This window comes from Neopelma chrysocephalum, unplaced genomic scaffold (assembly GCF_003984885.1).
Source record: "Neopelma chrysocephalum unplaced genomic scaffold, ASM398488v2 Primary Assembly neopelma1_96710, whole genome shotgun sequence".
Taxonomy (NCBI): Eukaryota; Metazoa; Chordata; class Aves; order Passeriformes; family Pipridae; genus Neopelma; species Neopelma chrysocephalum.
The window spans coordinates 1,451,352-1,469,183 of NW_020925354.1; the positions used below are offsets into that span (position 1 = coordinate 1,451,352).

At 37.6% G+C, this 17,832-nt stretch overlaps 1 protein-coding gene across 4 annotated transcripts in view; it reads left to right on the forward strand.

Moving 5' to 3' along the window:
• Positions 1–16,850, forward strand: part of NNT (nicotinamide nucleotide transhydrogenase) — a 40,744-nt gene extending 23,894 nt beyond the window's left edge. For all 4 annotated transcript variants that reach the window (XM_027709249.1, XM_027709250.1, XM_027709252.1 and 1 more), the window contains 6 exons: positions 861–1,040; positions 5,171–5,330; positions 6,622–6,703; positions 14,216–14,334; positions 15,129–15,244; positions 16,224–16,850. In XM_027709249.1, coding sequence (XP_027565050.1) covers positions 861–1,040; positions 5,171–5,330; positions 6,622–6,703; positions 14,216–14,334; positions 15,129–15,244; positions 16,224–16,373 — 807 coding nt within the window. In that variant the 3' untranslated portion in view covers positions 16,374–16,850. The remainder of the gene's footprint in view (positions 1–860; positions 1,041–5,170; positions 5,331–6,621; positions 6,704–14,215; positions 14,335–15,128; positions 15,245–16,223) is intronic.
• The last annotated feature ends 982 nt before the right edge of the window (positions 16,851–17,832 follow it).

The following is a 17,832-nucleotide window of genomic DNA, read 5'->3' on the forward strand; positions in this document are numbered from 1 at the left end:
AGTTTCCTCTTAAGGATTGTATTTTACCCTCCTGAGTCACAGTTGGCATAGTACCTGCCTGTGTGGTAACTTGCAGCAGCAAGTAGCAACTGACTTCCCTAAATCTAGCAGTAAACCAGAACTGTCCAAGAGAACAGGCGTATATGTATATAATTACTTTTTGCAGCTATTGATGAATGAAGCATTCTATATGACAAAATGATGTTTCAGAAGACTTTTTGGGAAATTAATGCTTAAAATACTTAAAAGAGTTCTGGATCTACAGTTTGTCATGATAACTTATTAAGATTATCCCCATGTGTAGCTTCTTCCATTCACTCACACCGGTGCGCACCAGTGTTGCAAAATTTACCCTGATTATTACCATTCTGTAAACTGAGTCTTGCAAAGACTGCTCAGTATGAATCCTTTAACAGTATGAACAATTCCAGGGAGCTGGTAGGATATTTTTGCAAGTAAAAATATGTGACTAAGCACAGGATGAGGACGGTGGGGTACCTTTCTGTACTCTCTCAAAAGGCAGAATTTGTAAGTCCAATCCTCAGGTCACAGCTTGAATAACTATACCTACACTGAAAATACTTGAATAGGTTATTAAGTAACTTGATACTTGCCTAGAAAGTTTGTGGATGCCCCATTCCTGGAAGTGTCCAAGGCTAGGTTGGATGCCTTGAGCAACATGATCTAGTGGATGACATCTCTTTCCAAGGCAAGAGAGTTGGAACTGAGTGATCTTTAAGGTACCTTCCAACACAAACTGTTCTATGCTTCTGTATTTTTCATTGCTGCCATCAGACTGTCTTCTCTGCATTTTCTCTTTAGTCATAGCTTACACTGAAGTATTTTCTTTTCTTTTCCAGGGTGTCACTTTAACAGCAGCTATTGGAGGTGCTGACATGCCTGTAGTTATTACTGTCCTGAATAGTTATTCTGGATGGGCTTTGTGTGCTGAGGGCTTTCTACTGAACAACAACTTGCTGACCATTGTTGGTGCACTCATTGGCTCCTCTGGGGCCATCCTCTCTTACATCATGTGTGTGGTAAGAAGTCAACAGAAACTCTGGTTGTTTGCTGAATAATGAAAAACCTTATTCAATATGTTTTCTAGGAAGATAAGCCATTAGATCTCAAACTGTTAGGTCTTTACAGACTAGAAGATTCTTGATTGAAACAGTTGGACTACATGTCAGTTGTCTTTCTTTGGTTTAGAGAGACACATAACTCAAAACTGAGGACAGCCTTTGTATTAACTTGAGCATTGAGGGTTTGAAACTGGGCTCAAACAAGTATGATTACTTGTGCTCAGCTGTTTTTTTCTAGTCATATACCTATGCAGTTTTGTTAAATTTAAGCTAAATTTAGTATTTAGCAGGAGATACTTAGGTATCTCCTGTAGTGTGTACTGTGTTCCTTTAAAAGGCTTGTTTGATTAGACAGTAATTTACAGTTTGTTTTTTGACGTGCAGGAAAGTATGCTACTTTCTTCATAGCAGCTACTTTGAAGTACCACAGGATGGCAACAGGCTTGCAGTTCACTGCTGTGCCAGTGTCTGTATCAGCAAACTTGAGCTTCAGCTCTGTGTATAAATCATATTGCGTTATTAGTAATGACCTCCTTTTCTCTGCAACATTTGTATAGAAGTCTTGTTTTCAAAGATGTAGAGGTAATGATTTAAAGAAAACTGTTCACAGTGCAACAGATGCCAAACTCCTGATTCTCTGTTGTGTAATCCTGTTTTACTTCTGCTTGTGTTCTTGCATGGTCACTGTTGCTGTTCTCCTGTCTAATGTTTTCCTATGGTCAGTGCTGGCTGTCATCATTTACTTCATCTCAGCTGATAAATAGTGTTGTCACCATGTTAGGAATGTGTAGTATCATTAATTTTTATCTTTCTTGAGGAACAATTTCAGAAAAGTTTAAAAAGGCATTTTTGTCCAGCTTCTTGAAGGTGAGCTCAAATGAACAATTCCCGGTATGAATGTCAAAGAATCTTGTTCTTTCTTAAACGTTTTCTGTCTCCTTATCAGAAGGAAATGAGATTATGTGGCTCATATTTATTTGTATACATTCAGGACTTTAGTCCATATCAATAGAGAGATGGTGCTTATGGGTAACACAGTTATGAAAATCATGTTCTTTAAAAATTGAATTCTTGTGAAATCTTAGTGAAAATATGAACTGTTTGATATATATTTACCGGTAGGCAGTGTCTGTCTGTACCTTCATTTTTCTTTTACCATCTCCTTCCTTTTTAAATTTATTTTATTGCTAACCCTTCTTAGCACTCATAAGAGAATTTTGAAATACTTTCAGAGTTGCTTGGAAGAATCCAGATAAATAGGAAGCCTGGGGGAATAGTTAGCAAAATAGTTATGCAGTGACATTTCTCAGGAATATTTCAGGAAGTCTAGCTTTTGAGGTAGTATTCTAAAAATCTTGTGCTGTTTATATAAGCTTAGACAATTAAAGTTCATCAACTTGTAAAATGAAAATTATTTTGTATAATTTCTGCACTTGCTGGCCCAGCATTTTTCATTTATGCTTTACTTCCTTTAATGGAAATTATTTCTTTTAAAAGCATTGTTATAATCAGGGATTTCAGTATCATTGTCTTGAAGCTGCATTTCAGGAGAAAAAACGCTCAAGGGTGTCAGTAAACTCTGCTTTAGGTGTGGCAACCTGTGCTAATGAAGCAGCAGTTTTCCCCTCCCTTTTTTTTGTTCTTTTTTCCCACCCCCACACTCTTTAATATGACTTCCATCAAAACCAGTATATTTATTGAAACTTATCTAGTACAGGTGAGAAGGTATTTGTGGAAACATCTTAATGGTCGAAACCTTATTTTTACAACATTTTCAATTACTTTTTGTGATAAAACTGTAGTTTAACCATCCAAAGCCTGTCCAGCTAATCTCTTAAAGCTTTGGTTGATAAAATTGACCAATATGTATTCCAATAACCACTTAGTTTTTGCACTCATACTACTTGATTTTCTATTTGTCTTTCCTTTGTACCTATTAGGCTGAGTTAAGGACAAAGAATTTCACTTCAGATGGCAAAGGCCTGTACTGTTCACTCATCCTGTGAGTTGTGGCTCTTAAAACACCAACCCATCTTCTTCAGAACAGTTGGTTGTATTAGCATGTCCTTCTCCCTCCTTTTTTCCCCATAGGAAATACTTGATTGCAACTGTAGTGTTAGAATCACTATGCTCGGGGATGGGGAAGAAGCTTGACGTTGAAGAATAGCCGTTAACTGGGAGAATGAAACAGAGCAAGAGAAGGGACAAACAGTATTAGTCTTATAGATTGTGGGCTGGCCCATCACCTGTACTCGCTGTGTAGTTTCTGTGGGCACAGTGGAAACACTTGGAGTTCTTCAGGATCAAGTGTTTGATTTTCCCTGGACTGTAAGCTCCTGACCACTGTCATCTTGTATGCACAGCACAGAGGGCTTTTTGCTGGTTGGTGGATTATCAGTGAGTGCTGAACTCTGAACTTTATACCTCTATATTTGTCGTCTGTGGTGGTAAAGAAGGTGAAGGAGGCTATAGAAGAGTTTTCACACTGTCCCAGTGCTGAGCAGGTTTTAGCTGGTTAATTGTTGCTTGATAAGGTTTTTGCTCTTCTATACCATCCACTTTTTTTCCCCAGACTTCCCTCTTGGAAGGGAGGTCTTCTTGGCTCTTTGTGGTAGAGCCAGGCAAATGTGCTTCAATCTCACGCTTGCTTTTAGTGTCTTCTCAGATTTCTAATAATACTTTAACTATTTTCTCCTTTGGCCTGGTCTAACTGTTGTCCTTTGATTTAGATATGTGTATAAAGTGCTTTGCTTCTTGTAAGCTTATTGTGTGCAACATCTGAAGAGGGTATTCTTCTGTCTAGGCTGTCTTACCTGACACTTAATTGCTATAATATACTACATAGTCTAGTTGTTGTTTGGTGTTTTAATATTGTGATACATGTCAAAGGCAGTGTGTTCTTAGAGGACACGAGCTACTGTGTACTGCAGACAGTAGAGAGATGCTGATTTCACTGCATTTGTGTGCTTCCCTTACAGTATCTGAAATAGTGATGACTTATCAGGACAAACAAAAGTTCTATTGTCTTCATTGTGCTTATTTGCTAGATGATGAATTTCAAAGAATGGCATATCTTCTCAGGCTATGGCAAAACACCCGTGGAATTGCATGATTTGAAATGTCAGTGGAGAATGGACAACTGGAAGCATATTATGTGTGGGTGGTTCCTCTCACACATCTGTCTCTCTCCAGATCCATTCCTAAATTTTGTTGGGGTTTCTCAGCTAGTAGAGAAGATGTGTGTCACATATGCAGTTAAAGAAGCAATTTGTCCTGTTCCTTTCCTGCTTCTAAAGTTTTGTTTCCTGCAACTACGAGTTCTGCCTATTTCCAGTTATTGACAGATATTGCTTTGGGACCACACTCACAAGGAGACATGCCAGTGAAAGCATTTAGCCAGTGGCTTTTCTGGCTATATGTCTAATAGAGGCAGATTTTCAGGATGTGTTCTTCTCTTAAAGTTGCTAGTTCAAATCCCTTGTTTCCCTTTGGTGCTCAGCCAGTAAGTAATGGCCCCCTTCAGTTCATTAAAATTTGACTAGTTTCGTGGCTTCTTAGCTGCTTTTTGTTCTTTTCTGCATTGTTGCTGTAAGAGTTTTGCTTCTGTACTACCTGTAGGAGCTTTGTGGTTTCCATGCTGTCATTAGCAGTTCTGTGCTCACATGTTGAATAGGTCAGGAGCTATAGAAAATATCTTGCAAAAATTTCATGTGCGTGTGTATATATGTGTGTAAAATTTTTTTAAAAAATTCTGTCAAGTATGCTTTCTTTTATAGCCCTCCGTTTTAAGAACAAAAAGAGACTAATATTTGCTTTCTGTTCTCTGCCTTGGAGAAATGCTGGTGCTTTCTTGTTAAATGTGTAATGTAATGTGTTAGAAGCTGGTGTTTGGTTATTGATGTGTTAAACTGTTGTAAGGAACCTGTTTTAAGAAGTTTTGAGTTATAAGAAGGCAAAACCAGCAGATAAAGACTATTGTCGGGAAGTCTTTAATATTTTCAGAAAATATTTTCAGAAGTTCTTTGTGGACTCTCACCATTATTTTTGCATTTTATCTTTTGTCTGATCAAAATCCTCTTGTCTTTCAGGCTATGAACCGTTCCCTTGCAAATGTGATTCTTGGGGGCTATGGCACTGCATCCACAGCTGGAGGGAAGCCCATGGAAATTACCGGAACCCACACAGAAATCAATGTGGACAATGCAATTGAAATGATAAAAGAAGCCAATAGTATTATTATTACTCCAGGTAAGACACTCTTGACTCACAAGATGTTTAGAGGATGTATTATGAAAAAAAAGACCCCAAACAAACAAAAACCCAAAACAAACCAAAAAACTGTAGCCTACAGTGGCAGCATGGCAGCAGCATGTCAAGTGTTGACTGAGTCCATGTGATTTATTTTTGTTCTCAGCTCAGTTATCATTCTTCTTTGCAGAGATGTATGCCACTTCATTTTTCTTTATGTGTGTTTCTTCAAACTCTGTTGTTTTTATTTACATTTTAAATTCTTCAGAACAAAGACTCTCTTGTAAATTAAGCTTACACAACAGCCGTACACGAAGTTAATTGTGTTTCCAAGCACTACCACAGTACCAGTAGTTCCAGTACATCTGTCTAAGTTACTGAAAAGATTTTGTTTACAGTTTTCATGTACTTGCTTAATTCTGCGTGGATTTATGAAAAAAAAGGCAGTACACTCATTTAAAACTTACTTTAATTACAGTATTTACATTAACTTAAAAAAAAGACCTGAAAACCAAAACCCTGAATTGTCTGAAACTATTATGTTGAGTGTAGGCTCATATTGTTCAGTAGCACACTCCCTGATAGGAGCTCAGTTAGGGAATAGCTCAATATTTCTTTAACTGAATGGCTTGATCGCTATGTTAGATTTATTTTAGCATTGGAATGGGAAGAGTGCTAGAATACAAAGTCATGTTTTATTTTGCTTCAGCTTAAATGAAAACATCAGTGAGGTACGGTTTTTATTTGGGAAGTTACCTCTGTTTCCCGTAAAGCTTGCAGTCATCCTCAAGGAGTTTGCCTCTTTCTCCTGTGGTCAAACCTTGAGGACACCAATAATAATTTATACTCTTTGTATTTTTCTGAGTATAGTTGCTCTGATGAATTAGCTCAGACAGACTTAAAAGAGAAAGCCATATCCAGCTACTAGATTTGAGTTATGCAAATTCAAAATTCTCTTGAGGGTAGTGGTTGTGAAGTAACATAATAATAGCCACTCTGTCAATTTTTCAGAGTACCTGTCTGAAACAAGGAACATGTATTTTTGTGAAGCTGAAATAAGTTGCTTTTGTGGTTGGACTGGCCAAATCACTGCACTATGAGTGGTCAGGAGATCAAAAAAGAGATGAATTAGAGTGGTCAGGCTGTGAATATATGAGAATCTGATGTGTGTATTTTTTATTTATTTTTAGTTATAAGAGATTCTGTTTGTGTGGAAGATACTCTTATTGTCTGCAACTAGTGTTTCTGCACTGAAACAGAAAAATAGCTTAAGATTTTGAAATTCTTGCAGGTTATGGTTTGTGTGCAGCAAAAGCTCAGTACCCAATAGCTGATCTGGTGAAGATGTTGAGAGAACAAGGGAAGAATGTCAGGTAAGTGCTTTCCTTGATGACAAGTATTACAGTGTTTTGTTTCGGTTTGGTTTTTCTTTTCATTCCATTTAAACCCCCTACAAGTAAGTCTTAGTTTTGGTTTAATATTTCTTTCAGCATTGACAGAGTCACAGAATAGTTGAAGTTAGAGATCTCTGGGGATTGTCTGATTCAGCCAGCCCCCTTGCTCGAAACAGAGTTAATGGGAGCAGGTTGCTTGGAGTTTTGTCCAATTGGGTTTTGAACATCTAATTTCCAGAGATGGAGACTTGTCAATCTCTTACAATGTTCAGTCATCCTTAGAGTAAAATAGGTCTTTCCCGTATTTAAATTTGCAACTTTACCTCTTGTCCATTCACTGGATACCACTGAGAAGAAACTGACTCTGTCTTCTTTACTGCCCTTCATCGACATTTATACACAATGATAAGATTCCCTTGAGTCTTCTCTTCTTCTCCCAGTTTTCAGCCTCTCCTCCTGTGGCAGGTACTCAAAACTATTGAGAACTTAGATCTACACTTATGGGATTCCCATAAAATTTTGCTGCTGCAAGCAAGACTGTTATTAGAGTTTTGAATACTGGATGGAAAGATTATTGGAGCGCATGACACCAGTCCCATGAATTTATTCTGCTGGAGTTCTGCTCCAAAAGCAGAGATAATTCTTAGATTGCCAGTATTAGCCTCAAGTCCTTTCCTACTTCATTTTTTTTTGTAGACCTTATAGATAGTGAAAGTACTAGAAAGCAAACAAAATGCCTCCCCTGCTGATTGTTTGAAAGTTTGCTTGGTTTCTAATTATGATAACTTAATATTTTAAAATAAGTCAAGTCTCAGTTTTTATTTCAAACAAGATATTTAGGCAGATGCTGGTTAGCCAGACTTACTCTCTGATTTCCATGTGTTTATTTCAATTAGATGGTGACTTCCCTTTGGAATCAGTACTCTAGTAGTTAATGTTTTTTGCTTTTGTTTTCCTTCTTCCGCTACTTTTTGAACCTCATTGAAAAGTTGCATGTAAGCTTTTGCAGTGTGTTACAGCATCTGTTGTGATGGATAACAGCAGAATTGTAGGGTTTAGCAGGAATTACTTGTTAGTGTTTAGCCAGCATGTTGCAGTTTTGCATATAAAATTGCTTTATAGATGTGTTTGTTCATGGATACATGAGAAGTGAGGGGGTGTGGTGGTGTATTTGCAGTTCTCTTCACACCTTGTTTTTCTCCATGTTTAGTGAAAGCTCTGTGTGTGTCCAGATTGCATTAAAAAATTTGAAGACTCCTTATTGTGCAACAAGAAAACCCGTTTGTGGCTAATGGGATGACAGTATTGTATATTTTTGTCTTTATTTCAATGCTTCTGTGGGGGAGAGCTTTTTTTTTCACCAACCTTAGTGAAATAAAAAAATACTATTTTTTCCTTTTATGTTGGCTTTGCAGGGGAGAAAGGTGAATGAGTCCTTGAAATAAATGGCTTATACTTGAAATGAGTCAATTTCAGGAAGGGATCACTGCAGTGGTTACATAGTATTTTAATGAAATAAATCTATATTTACAGTTTGTGGTAATTCAGGCCTTTCATCACTTTACTGAGCTCCCACGGTGTTCATTGAGTGCAGCTGTTGTCCTCTGGTTTCAGTAGGCCTGGAGTGCCTCGGGACCCTAAAGCACTCACTGTCCAGGTGTAGTGACACTCTCACACATATGCTATGGAGGGGTGCCAACGTGGACATAGGATTGCATCAGTCTGTAATGCCCACTGTGTGTCAAGAAAAACTGCAACTGTCATACGTTCTGGTTTTTTTGCTTCATGGCTCACCATTGATCCGGAGGAGCTGTTGTTTTCATTTGCTCTGCGTTCATTCTCGGTGAACGCATATTATGTAACATGATACATAACCTTTGACTAGGGTTTAAATTTAGAAATACAGGAGAGTTTTTGGGAAATTTAGACTGTTTTAGTTACTCAGTTGCGTAGCTAACATCATTGCTCACTTGAGATGGTCTTGCAGCAGATCACATCTTTAATGCATTAGTAAAGTCACATAGAAGGCTGGATATTACTGAGCCTAGAGTATGGCTTTGCCCTGTTATGGAGGGATAAAACAACAAAACTTTTTGTAGGCTAAATCCTGTAGCCCCCAGAATCTATTGGCCTTGGAAAATGGCTGTTATACAAGTGGTTTTGTATTTTTGCAATGTCAGAACTAAGTAAATTGCTGAAAGTTCTCGCTTTACCCAAGTTTGTCAGCCACAAGTTGTGTTGTTTGTAGGAACCTAGTTATGGAATTCTGATTTTTTTCCTATACAACAGAGTTATATTCTGTAGTAATTTTGCATATAGACATATAATTACACTCTAAAACTGTATACATTCTCATATGCATGTGGGTTATTGATGCTCTCCACGTCCACATCAAATTATCTGTCCTACCTTTTGCCACAGTATGACATTCTTAAGGCATTTTCTATCAATGTGTTTTGTTTTCCTGCACAATAAGAAGTTCCTGATGAGAAAAATGAATTTTAAGATGAAAGGACTTAAATCGTGCTTTTTATAGACTTTCTAAATAATTTCATAGTAAATAAGTTGATTTTCTGGTAATTCATAGTTGAGAGTGATGCACATTACCTCTTTAACAGGCTTTCAAAATAGTTGCTAATAACTTAGTGTTTTTTGTTTTTTTTTTTTAACCTACTTTTTATAGATGGATACCTTGAAGGACTTGAATTTCTGTCTTCTGATGCTAGAGAATCTAATTACTTTTAAGCATATGGAAACTAGTTTTTTACGTTTTTGAAAACATGGGAGTACTGATTTAGTGTTGTACCTGCATTTTTTGATTTTTTTTCCATTGATACCTCAAAGGCTGAGCTCTAATCAAATGTGTTCAGAGCTCTGTTCCCCTCCCCCTTCCATTGTTCTAATTTCTTGGAAGTAATAGAACATGTGAATGGGTATCAGTTACACATTTATCTACAAATTAATAAATAAAACTGATTAACTACAACTGTTTAATTATATCAGTTTACAGTTGTGATTCTTTGTGGCTCTACAGGAAAATTTAGAAGAATTTTAAAGCATGAGCTGTTGACATGCTGTCCTAAGCAGTCTTAACATGCTGTGTATCTCAGGTCTGCAAGATGGAATTTACTGTCACTGATGAATGACAGCATAAGAACCCAGCTAATACAAGTTTCTGGGAAGCTGAATTATACTTAATATGAAGACACAAAGTGTGTACATGTGTGTCAGTTCTTGGTTGGTTTGCTATAATCAAATTAATTGGGTGGGTTCTGAATTATTAATGCTGCAAATGAAGGGACAGAAGGAGTCCAACAGATCTCTTAGCTCCAGTGCCTTATTCTAAGCAAATTTGCTATTTGCTTAGAACTAGCAAACCTTGCTGTACCTGATCTGCCTTTGCAAGGATGCAGCTGTTGCTGTGTGCTCCTGTAGGTGTGCCATTGCTTTCATTGGGGTCAGCTCAGCTCTGGGTGACCTCACTAGGTCTGTGTGTGATGTTTTGTGGAAGCAGGCTCTACTTTTTTCCCTGTAGCTGGGCTCTTGGGAGGATTATTGCATAGAGCTAAGGTCCATTTGGATCTTGCCCCTGCTATGATAAACCATAGTGGTTGGAAATAGGGAGCCAATATCAGAGCCCTGTTTAAGTATGCTTAATTTAGCTAATCCAACTCAGTTTAAATTTAACCGACCTGATTGATTTTGAGACATATGTTGCCTCAGGCATGAAACCAGGTCTAGGCTATCTAGGCTAGCTGTATATGTTGATTCTAGTAATCTACAGAGTTATCCATAAGGTGTGATGAACATTATACTGTGATACTTTGCAGTCATGCTACACTGCAACTGTTACATGGCAGGATTCAAGCTGTCGAATATCTGAATGATGCGCTTCTCTGTTCATCTAGTTTTTTTGCCTTTTTTCCCCCTCTTGTTACCTAGAATAACAGGTTATTGTTTGTACTGGAAACAGAGGTGGAGAGGTGTCTAAATAAAATGAATGAGACATTAGGAACAGTAGGTGAGGCAGAATCCTTGGGCAAATACAGCATCTGAAGTGTTGAGTAAGCTAAATTAGGCACCAGCCAGATGTTACCTTGCTCTGTCCAGCTTTGTCATAATGACAGGAATCCTATCTTTACATGGATGAAGTGATCTTGAAACACTTCTGTATTGGGTTAGGTGCTGCTCTTGTGAGCCAGGTCTTTCGGTATTGATTACAGGAATGTTATCTAACCGGTTGTAATAAAGATGGGTACTGACTTTATGTGCTGTATAAAACGTAATTTCTATTCTGAGATTTTTCAGTCATTTTTTTATGGTATAGTTGTCCTTTTCATACTACTATTACTAGCTTCATACTACTTCCTCCACCTTCAGTCCCTTCTAGCTGCCCCCCCTCCAATTTAAGTGTTTTCTGTGCTAAAAGTGCTGTTCTAGGTGCAATGTGTATGTCAGGAATTTTAGATATTTGGTCTAAATTTGAAAGAAAATGTTGCACTTTTTGTATTACAAGGAAAAGTTCAAAATATGAACTCATTTTTGAGTGTGCTGTGTTGTCTTTATAAAACTAAGAATTATCCAGTAGAGGCTGATTAATAAAGCTGAATATCCTTGCCTCATGCTGTTCACTTATTAAGTCAGAGTAGCAAGAAGATGTATACTTACTTCAGTACCTCACAGTTGGTGGTGATGATTAAGCAAGCTCCACATTATATTGTCAGGGTCAAAAGAAAAAATTCCTGGTGAATTCTGTGTTTCACTGAACTACCAGGATAATGTTTCAAGTTATACACATCATGATTGTGAATGTGTTGTGGGTTAAGATTTCTGCTTGATTTACAAACAAACCAGCCAAGCTACAGGAGTTCCTGCATAACTAATACTAAAAGAATATCAAAGAAACTTTGCAATTTTTCACTTCAAAGCATTTTTACCATAAAACATGTCTCTCTTTTAAAATAATTTCCATGTTGAATTTTTGAATATGAATGAGGTTCATATTTTGAACATCTGTGAGAGCATATGTAACAAAATGTTCCGCTGTAATGCACACAGCTCTAAAGAAGTGCTGCTGTTGTGAGTCGAGAGCAGCTTTTATTAGACACGTTGTGATCCATCAAGGATTTTAGGTGTCTGTTTTCCATGGTTACCTGAATTCTGAATTCTGCTTTGTGTTGGACAGGCTGATTTCACTCCAGAAATGTGTAGATGTTACCTTTTGACATAATGAAAGCCTCAGAGAAGCACATATTTTGTCATTATTCTTTTTGACGTTCTTGCATATCCAATTACAAGTAGTACTGGCAGGCTACTGTCATATTTGGTTAACAGGCTCTTAGAAGCAGACTTCTGGGAGTCACTTCAATATTTGTCCAAAAAAGCTTTTGTATGAGCAACTTTCTCCAACTTCGTGGATACGCAGTATGTGGTTTCAAGCAGAGTCTGTCAGAAGTCTCTAACTACTGATGCTTCATGCCATAGCTCTTCCTGAATGAAGATAATTTGTCCCTTTCTTTCCTTCTTTCCTTGCCTCTTACTGGGAATGGTAAAGTCAAAGGTGAAATTTATTCTCTTGGCAGCCTAAATTTTGGCTTTCCAGCCCTTGAAATAAGATTGTATGTGTATATAGTATTTAATAGAAACCTCACAAGTGTTTTGTTTTGTGTATTGCCAAAGCAGCTTTGGTCACAAAGGCACTCAAATAATTTTATTAGACACAAAAGAGAATTTCGTTGGAAAATCTGTTTTCACTGCCAGAGCAGTGATGAGTTTTCTCAAGGGTACTTTCAGAATAAGAGTTCTCCTACTTCACTGTAAGTGATTGAATTTGGTGTACTTAAGGTCTGTCTGCAGTACTACACATGGCTTGTATTATTGAGTCTATGTGAAACGTAAGCTGTTAGTAATTTGTCCTATTTGCTCTCCTTTTTCCGATTCCAGGTATTATCCTTTGCAACAGAATCCCAAATGTTTACTAGCTGAATACAGTCTATTGTCTTTGTTTCTTTAAAAGCATTCCTTTTAAAGCCAGGTTTTATCCTACTGTTTGGTATAGAGCTTATAGCTGTAATATATCTAATACTATGTGGATTAATCATATGTCCTTAATTTTGTTGCTGGAGTTCAGTTGTCTCATTTTTGTATTGTCTTAATGTTGTCTTAATGATGGAGCTCTCAGTTGCCCTTTTAAGGATGTACTTGTACAGTGTTAAATTCACAAGTGATTTGTGTTGATTGGACTGTGACTTGTGGTCAATCAGTGATGTTATCCACTTCCATCATAGTAGAGTTGAAAATAGAAATGTATGACAGTCTGTCTGTCATGGCAAATTGATTTATCAGTCTTTCTTTCCTTTCTGAAGAAATCTGAAGTCCTTTTATTTCATTCCTGATTTTTTTGGATTTCTGCTCAAAAATTTCTGTTCCAAAATCCAAGAATTCAACAATCCAAATTTACTCTTGACTATTTTCCTTCTCTTCCAAAGGACATATAGGCTTCCTCATTGAACATTTATCTTCAGCCCCCTACAACATTCATCTGATGCACTTCTGGTGTGCTTGAAGTCAGCATACATCTGGTGATAGCTCCAGAGGTGGAAAGACAGAAGGTGCACAGGACAGTATACATGGATTTGCCTTGCTTATAAGGGCCATTAGATGACCAGAAGAGTATAATATGCCAGCACAAAATAGATTTGCTTCTAACCAAATATGGCTTTGATAGTTGCAGCTAAATTGGTTTAATATCTTCATTTTGACTTTTTCCTTACAAGAATGATATGTATGCCTGAGCAACCCTAGCTTGCCACTGTGTTGTTTGTCTGAAGTTTTATTAACTCATAAGCAGTGTCTTTTATCTAAGTTGTTTTTGAGCTGTTCTGAAAACGTTTTTTTAAATGGTTGTACTTAAACTTTTATAGTTTCTTAACTTCTCACTCCCCCTCCTTTTTTTTTCCCCTTTTCTTTTTCTCCTAAGGTCAATCATGAGAAGAAAGTGGCATGTTAACCTAATTCAGCAAAGCATTGACTTGTGCTTGCTGATTTTACTGTTGGATTCGAGTGCTAGACTGTAATAACAATACATACTCTAGAGACACCTTAGTCAATAAAGATCATTTGCCAAGGGCATTTCTAGGTCTAGGAGTGGTTTTACTTCAGAAAGGCAGCACAGCCTTTTGTCTTTTTCATGAGGAGTGTTACACCATGGTGATTTTATTTAGTCTGCAGTGATGTAAGGGATCTACAAACTATATTAATGTGGGTGGCAGTTTTGCAGCTAAAAGGCTTATTTGTAAAAGTCCAAAAGGTTTTAAATATGGTACGCTTGGAAAGTGAACTGTTAAGGTTTAACCATTTTATTTTATTTTATTAATTCCCGCGTGTGCTCATATGTAAGAACTCAGCCTTGTAGGTCACAGGTGACAGTTTTACTGTATAAAACAGAGCAGTCTGTATTTATAAATGGAGTTGGATTTTCTTCCCTTTTAGGTTTGGTATTCACCCTGTGGCTGGCCGTATGCCTGGTCAGCTGAATGTACTACTAGCAGAGGCTGGTGTTCCCTATGATATTGTACTGGAAATGGATGAGATCAATGAAGACTTCCCAGGTTAGCATGTGAGCCATAAGTTTCCAGTAGATTAGATGATGTATTTGATTTTGGTTTTGTATTGCACAAGGATTTTAAAAATAGAAAATCTCAGTCAGGCCATTCAGTTTCACTTTGTGCCTCTGGTGATGGCACTGTAGACGACAAGAGGTCTATCTTTTTTTTGTGAGGAGGGTACATTTTGTTTTTTAATTGCTTGTAGCTGTGAAGTAAATGACAGATGCTGGGTCGTTATTATCTCTGTTACTACCCCAGTCCCTGTAGAGGAAAACTGTTGTTGCTTCTTTAGGTCAGGTGTTGCGGATGACTTGACCTTCTCATATCTTGCAAACCTGTATAGCATTGTGCTGGCAACCTCTTGTTTTTTTACATCTTTATTTAAAAATCAGAAGGTTGCTAGTAAAAGGTTTTTCAGAAGAATATTCAAAGGAAAAGCCAGGCACCAAAAATTTGAAAGTGATGATACTATGTGTGTATACAAACACATTTAAATATTAAAGGATTTAAATTTTTGTGTGACCTGGTGGTCTAACAAGTTCCTTGGAATTGGCTTGTGGATGCTTGCAGTTTGCTGGAGGTACCTGGGAGCACACTTGAACTCTCACATATAATTTGCCTGGTAAGTTTATAAAATATTTGTGTGAATGATGTCCTCATAAATTTTTGTAGAATACTTAACCATTATGGGTTCTTCTGCCTGTAAAGATCAGAATTAACACAAAAATGTGCATCAGCCTCCGTGTTCAGATTTCAGATAATTTTTCATCAGTGTTATTTTCCTTGTCTTGCTGCAGAAACTGACTTGGTCCTTGTAATTGGTGCAAATGATACAGTTAATTCAGCAGCTCAGGAAGATCCAAACTCTATCATAGCTGGAATGCCGGTTCTTGAGGTCTGGAAGTCCAAACAGGTGAGATTAAGAGAGTTGTGTTAGGACCTACCTTAGGTAGCATGCTTTTACAAACATGGTGGATAAGCTAAAAAGATTCTCCCGCTGTTCTGGTTTCCATGAAAAGCTTTTCTCTGAGTTGTCCAGTAAAGCAGTCAGTGCTTTGGAAGTGTGATGCACTGCTCATGATTTTATAATCATCATCAAGTGCTTTAGCGAGACTAGTGACAACTGCAATAGAAAAGACCAGTGAAAGTGCTGCTACTAGAATATGTCATCAGAATAAATAATGTCCTGCTCACTTGCAGCCCTGAAGCATTTTATACAAATACCTGTTTTTTTAGGTTTATAGGAAATTTGATTGACAACTTTAATATTGAGGTAGAAATACAAGAATGGATAATATGCTTAAATAACAAATAATAATTAAAAAACAACCCCTCCAAAAAACAACCCCAAACAACCCAAACCACAAAAAACCGGAACAGTGAGTGGCTGAGTTGAGTAGAGAGCTTAGTCTGTCCAGGTTGAACTGACAAGTTTTGTTCCTTAAAAGCAATGTCATCTGATCCAAAGTACGTAGACTTGTGTTTCTTTGATGTGGAATCTTTAATATCTTTTTCTGAACCCCACTGTACCCTGAGTTCTTCTGTAGGTTAGCCATTCAAGTACTCAGCCATAGACACATATATTTATCAGCAGTGTTTGTAGATGTGTGTTGCAATTTGAGAAATTACCACAAATGTAGTTAAAGTTGGTAGAGCTTTACAGTTCCTCTCCTGAAGGTGCCATGGTTAACATGTTTTTGAAATTGATTTGGATATCAATTTGTCTGCTATATTAAAATCTGAAATACAGCTTATAGCAGTGAGCATCCGGTTTTGGCCAGGGATGTCTATTCCTCTTCCTTTGTTTGTGGAAGCTGGTTTTTTGTGGTCTTTGCTTGAGGGAGGATGGTGGTTGTTTTTTGCTATTTCAAATATGAGCTCTTTATGTGCAGGTCATTGTAATGAAGAGATCTCTGGGAGTTGGTTATGCAGCAGTGGACAATCCAATCTTCTACAAACCCAATACTGCCATGTTGCTGGGAGATGCCAAGAAGACTTGTGATGCCCTGCAAGCAAAAGTCAGAGAATTGTATCAAAGCTAAATACTGATTTGTATTCTGTTTATGTTTGCGACCGCAGTTTTTGCAGTGGTCATGGAAAACAAGAGGTAGAAGAATCTCTCATTGTTATAAGGCAGCTGGCTTTTGGAGAAGACTGCATTGGCTCCTAGGAGATGTAGTTTGGTCAGGGGATATAGACTTTTATAAAGAAGATGGGCAGATTAGCCCTTCAAACTAAATCTCCAGTAAGACAGTGCATTAAAAAATGAAAATGTGCATTTTAAGGTTAACATTTTGCTGTTACAAGAAGGAACTAGTAACTCAGTCATCTTTAAGTAGTTACTGACTTCCTCCTTCTTACTGTCTGTACTTCTGTCATGAAAATTCACTAAAAAATGCTGTGCCAAAACTGTATTCAGTCTTATCATCAAAGCGATATTTTGGCTGGTATGGACAAAACAACTGTTGATTTCATCAAAACTTAAAAATAAATTTCAAACAGATGCAAGCAGAAGTAAATCCTTGCATGTCCCTTCGAACTCAGGACGTTTTATGGTTCTGTGAAATAGATGCTTACAGGATTTGAAATTCTAAGCATTACGCTCTTTTTCTTTTGGGGATTGTATGGATGCTGTGAATCAGGAACGTTTTAGGAAAGTTACTTTTCTTTAAAATACGGTTCCACTTTTTTTATGGTGCACACTTATGTTAAATGAAACACAGGATTTCAGGCACTTGCCAAGTAATCTTCAAGTCTGACAAGGAAATGTACATTTACTTGCACTGCTTAACTATTTTAAGCAGCTGCTCAATTCTGCATCTTTTCCAGTCGTTGCCTTTTTAGGTGTCTGAGAAAAAAATATGGTCCAGTTCTGCACAGACAGAACATCTTACATACCTGATCTGTTCACAGAATTTGGACCACAGTGTTTCAGTTTGTTCACTGAGACTTTTAATTGTATTTACTACTTCAAAATTTAATGCTGCTTTCTCAATTAACATTTTTGTAATGCTGGAGAAACACTTTTGAACTCTCCCTCTCTACTCTGCTATTGTGAGACCCCACCTGGAGTGTTCTGTTGAGCAGCTGGGCCCCCAGAACAAGAACGATGTTGACCTGTTGGTGCAAGTCCAGAGGAGACGCACTAAGTTGATCACAGGGCCTGAGCACCTCTCCTATGAAGACAGTCTGAGAGGGATGGGGTTGTTCAACCTGGAGAAGAGAAGGCTCTGAGGAAACCTTAGATCACCTTCCAGTACCTAAAAAGAGGCCCATAAGAAAAATGGAGAGGGACTTGTCACAAGGGCTGGTAGTGATAGGACAAGGGGGAATGGCTGCACACTTTTTAAAAGAGAGTAGGTTTAGATTAGTTATTAGGAAGAAATTCTTCACTGTAAGGCTGGCAAGGGACTAGAAAAGGTTGCTCAGAGAAGTTGTCGACTCCTCATCCCCGGAAGTGTTCAAGGCCAGGCTGCTGGGTAACGTGATCTAGTGGAAGTT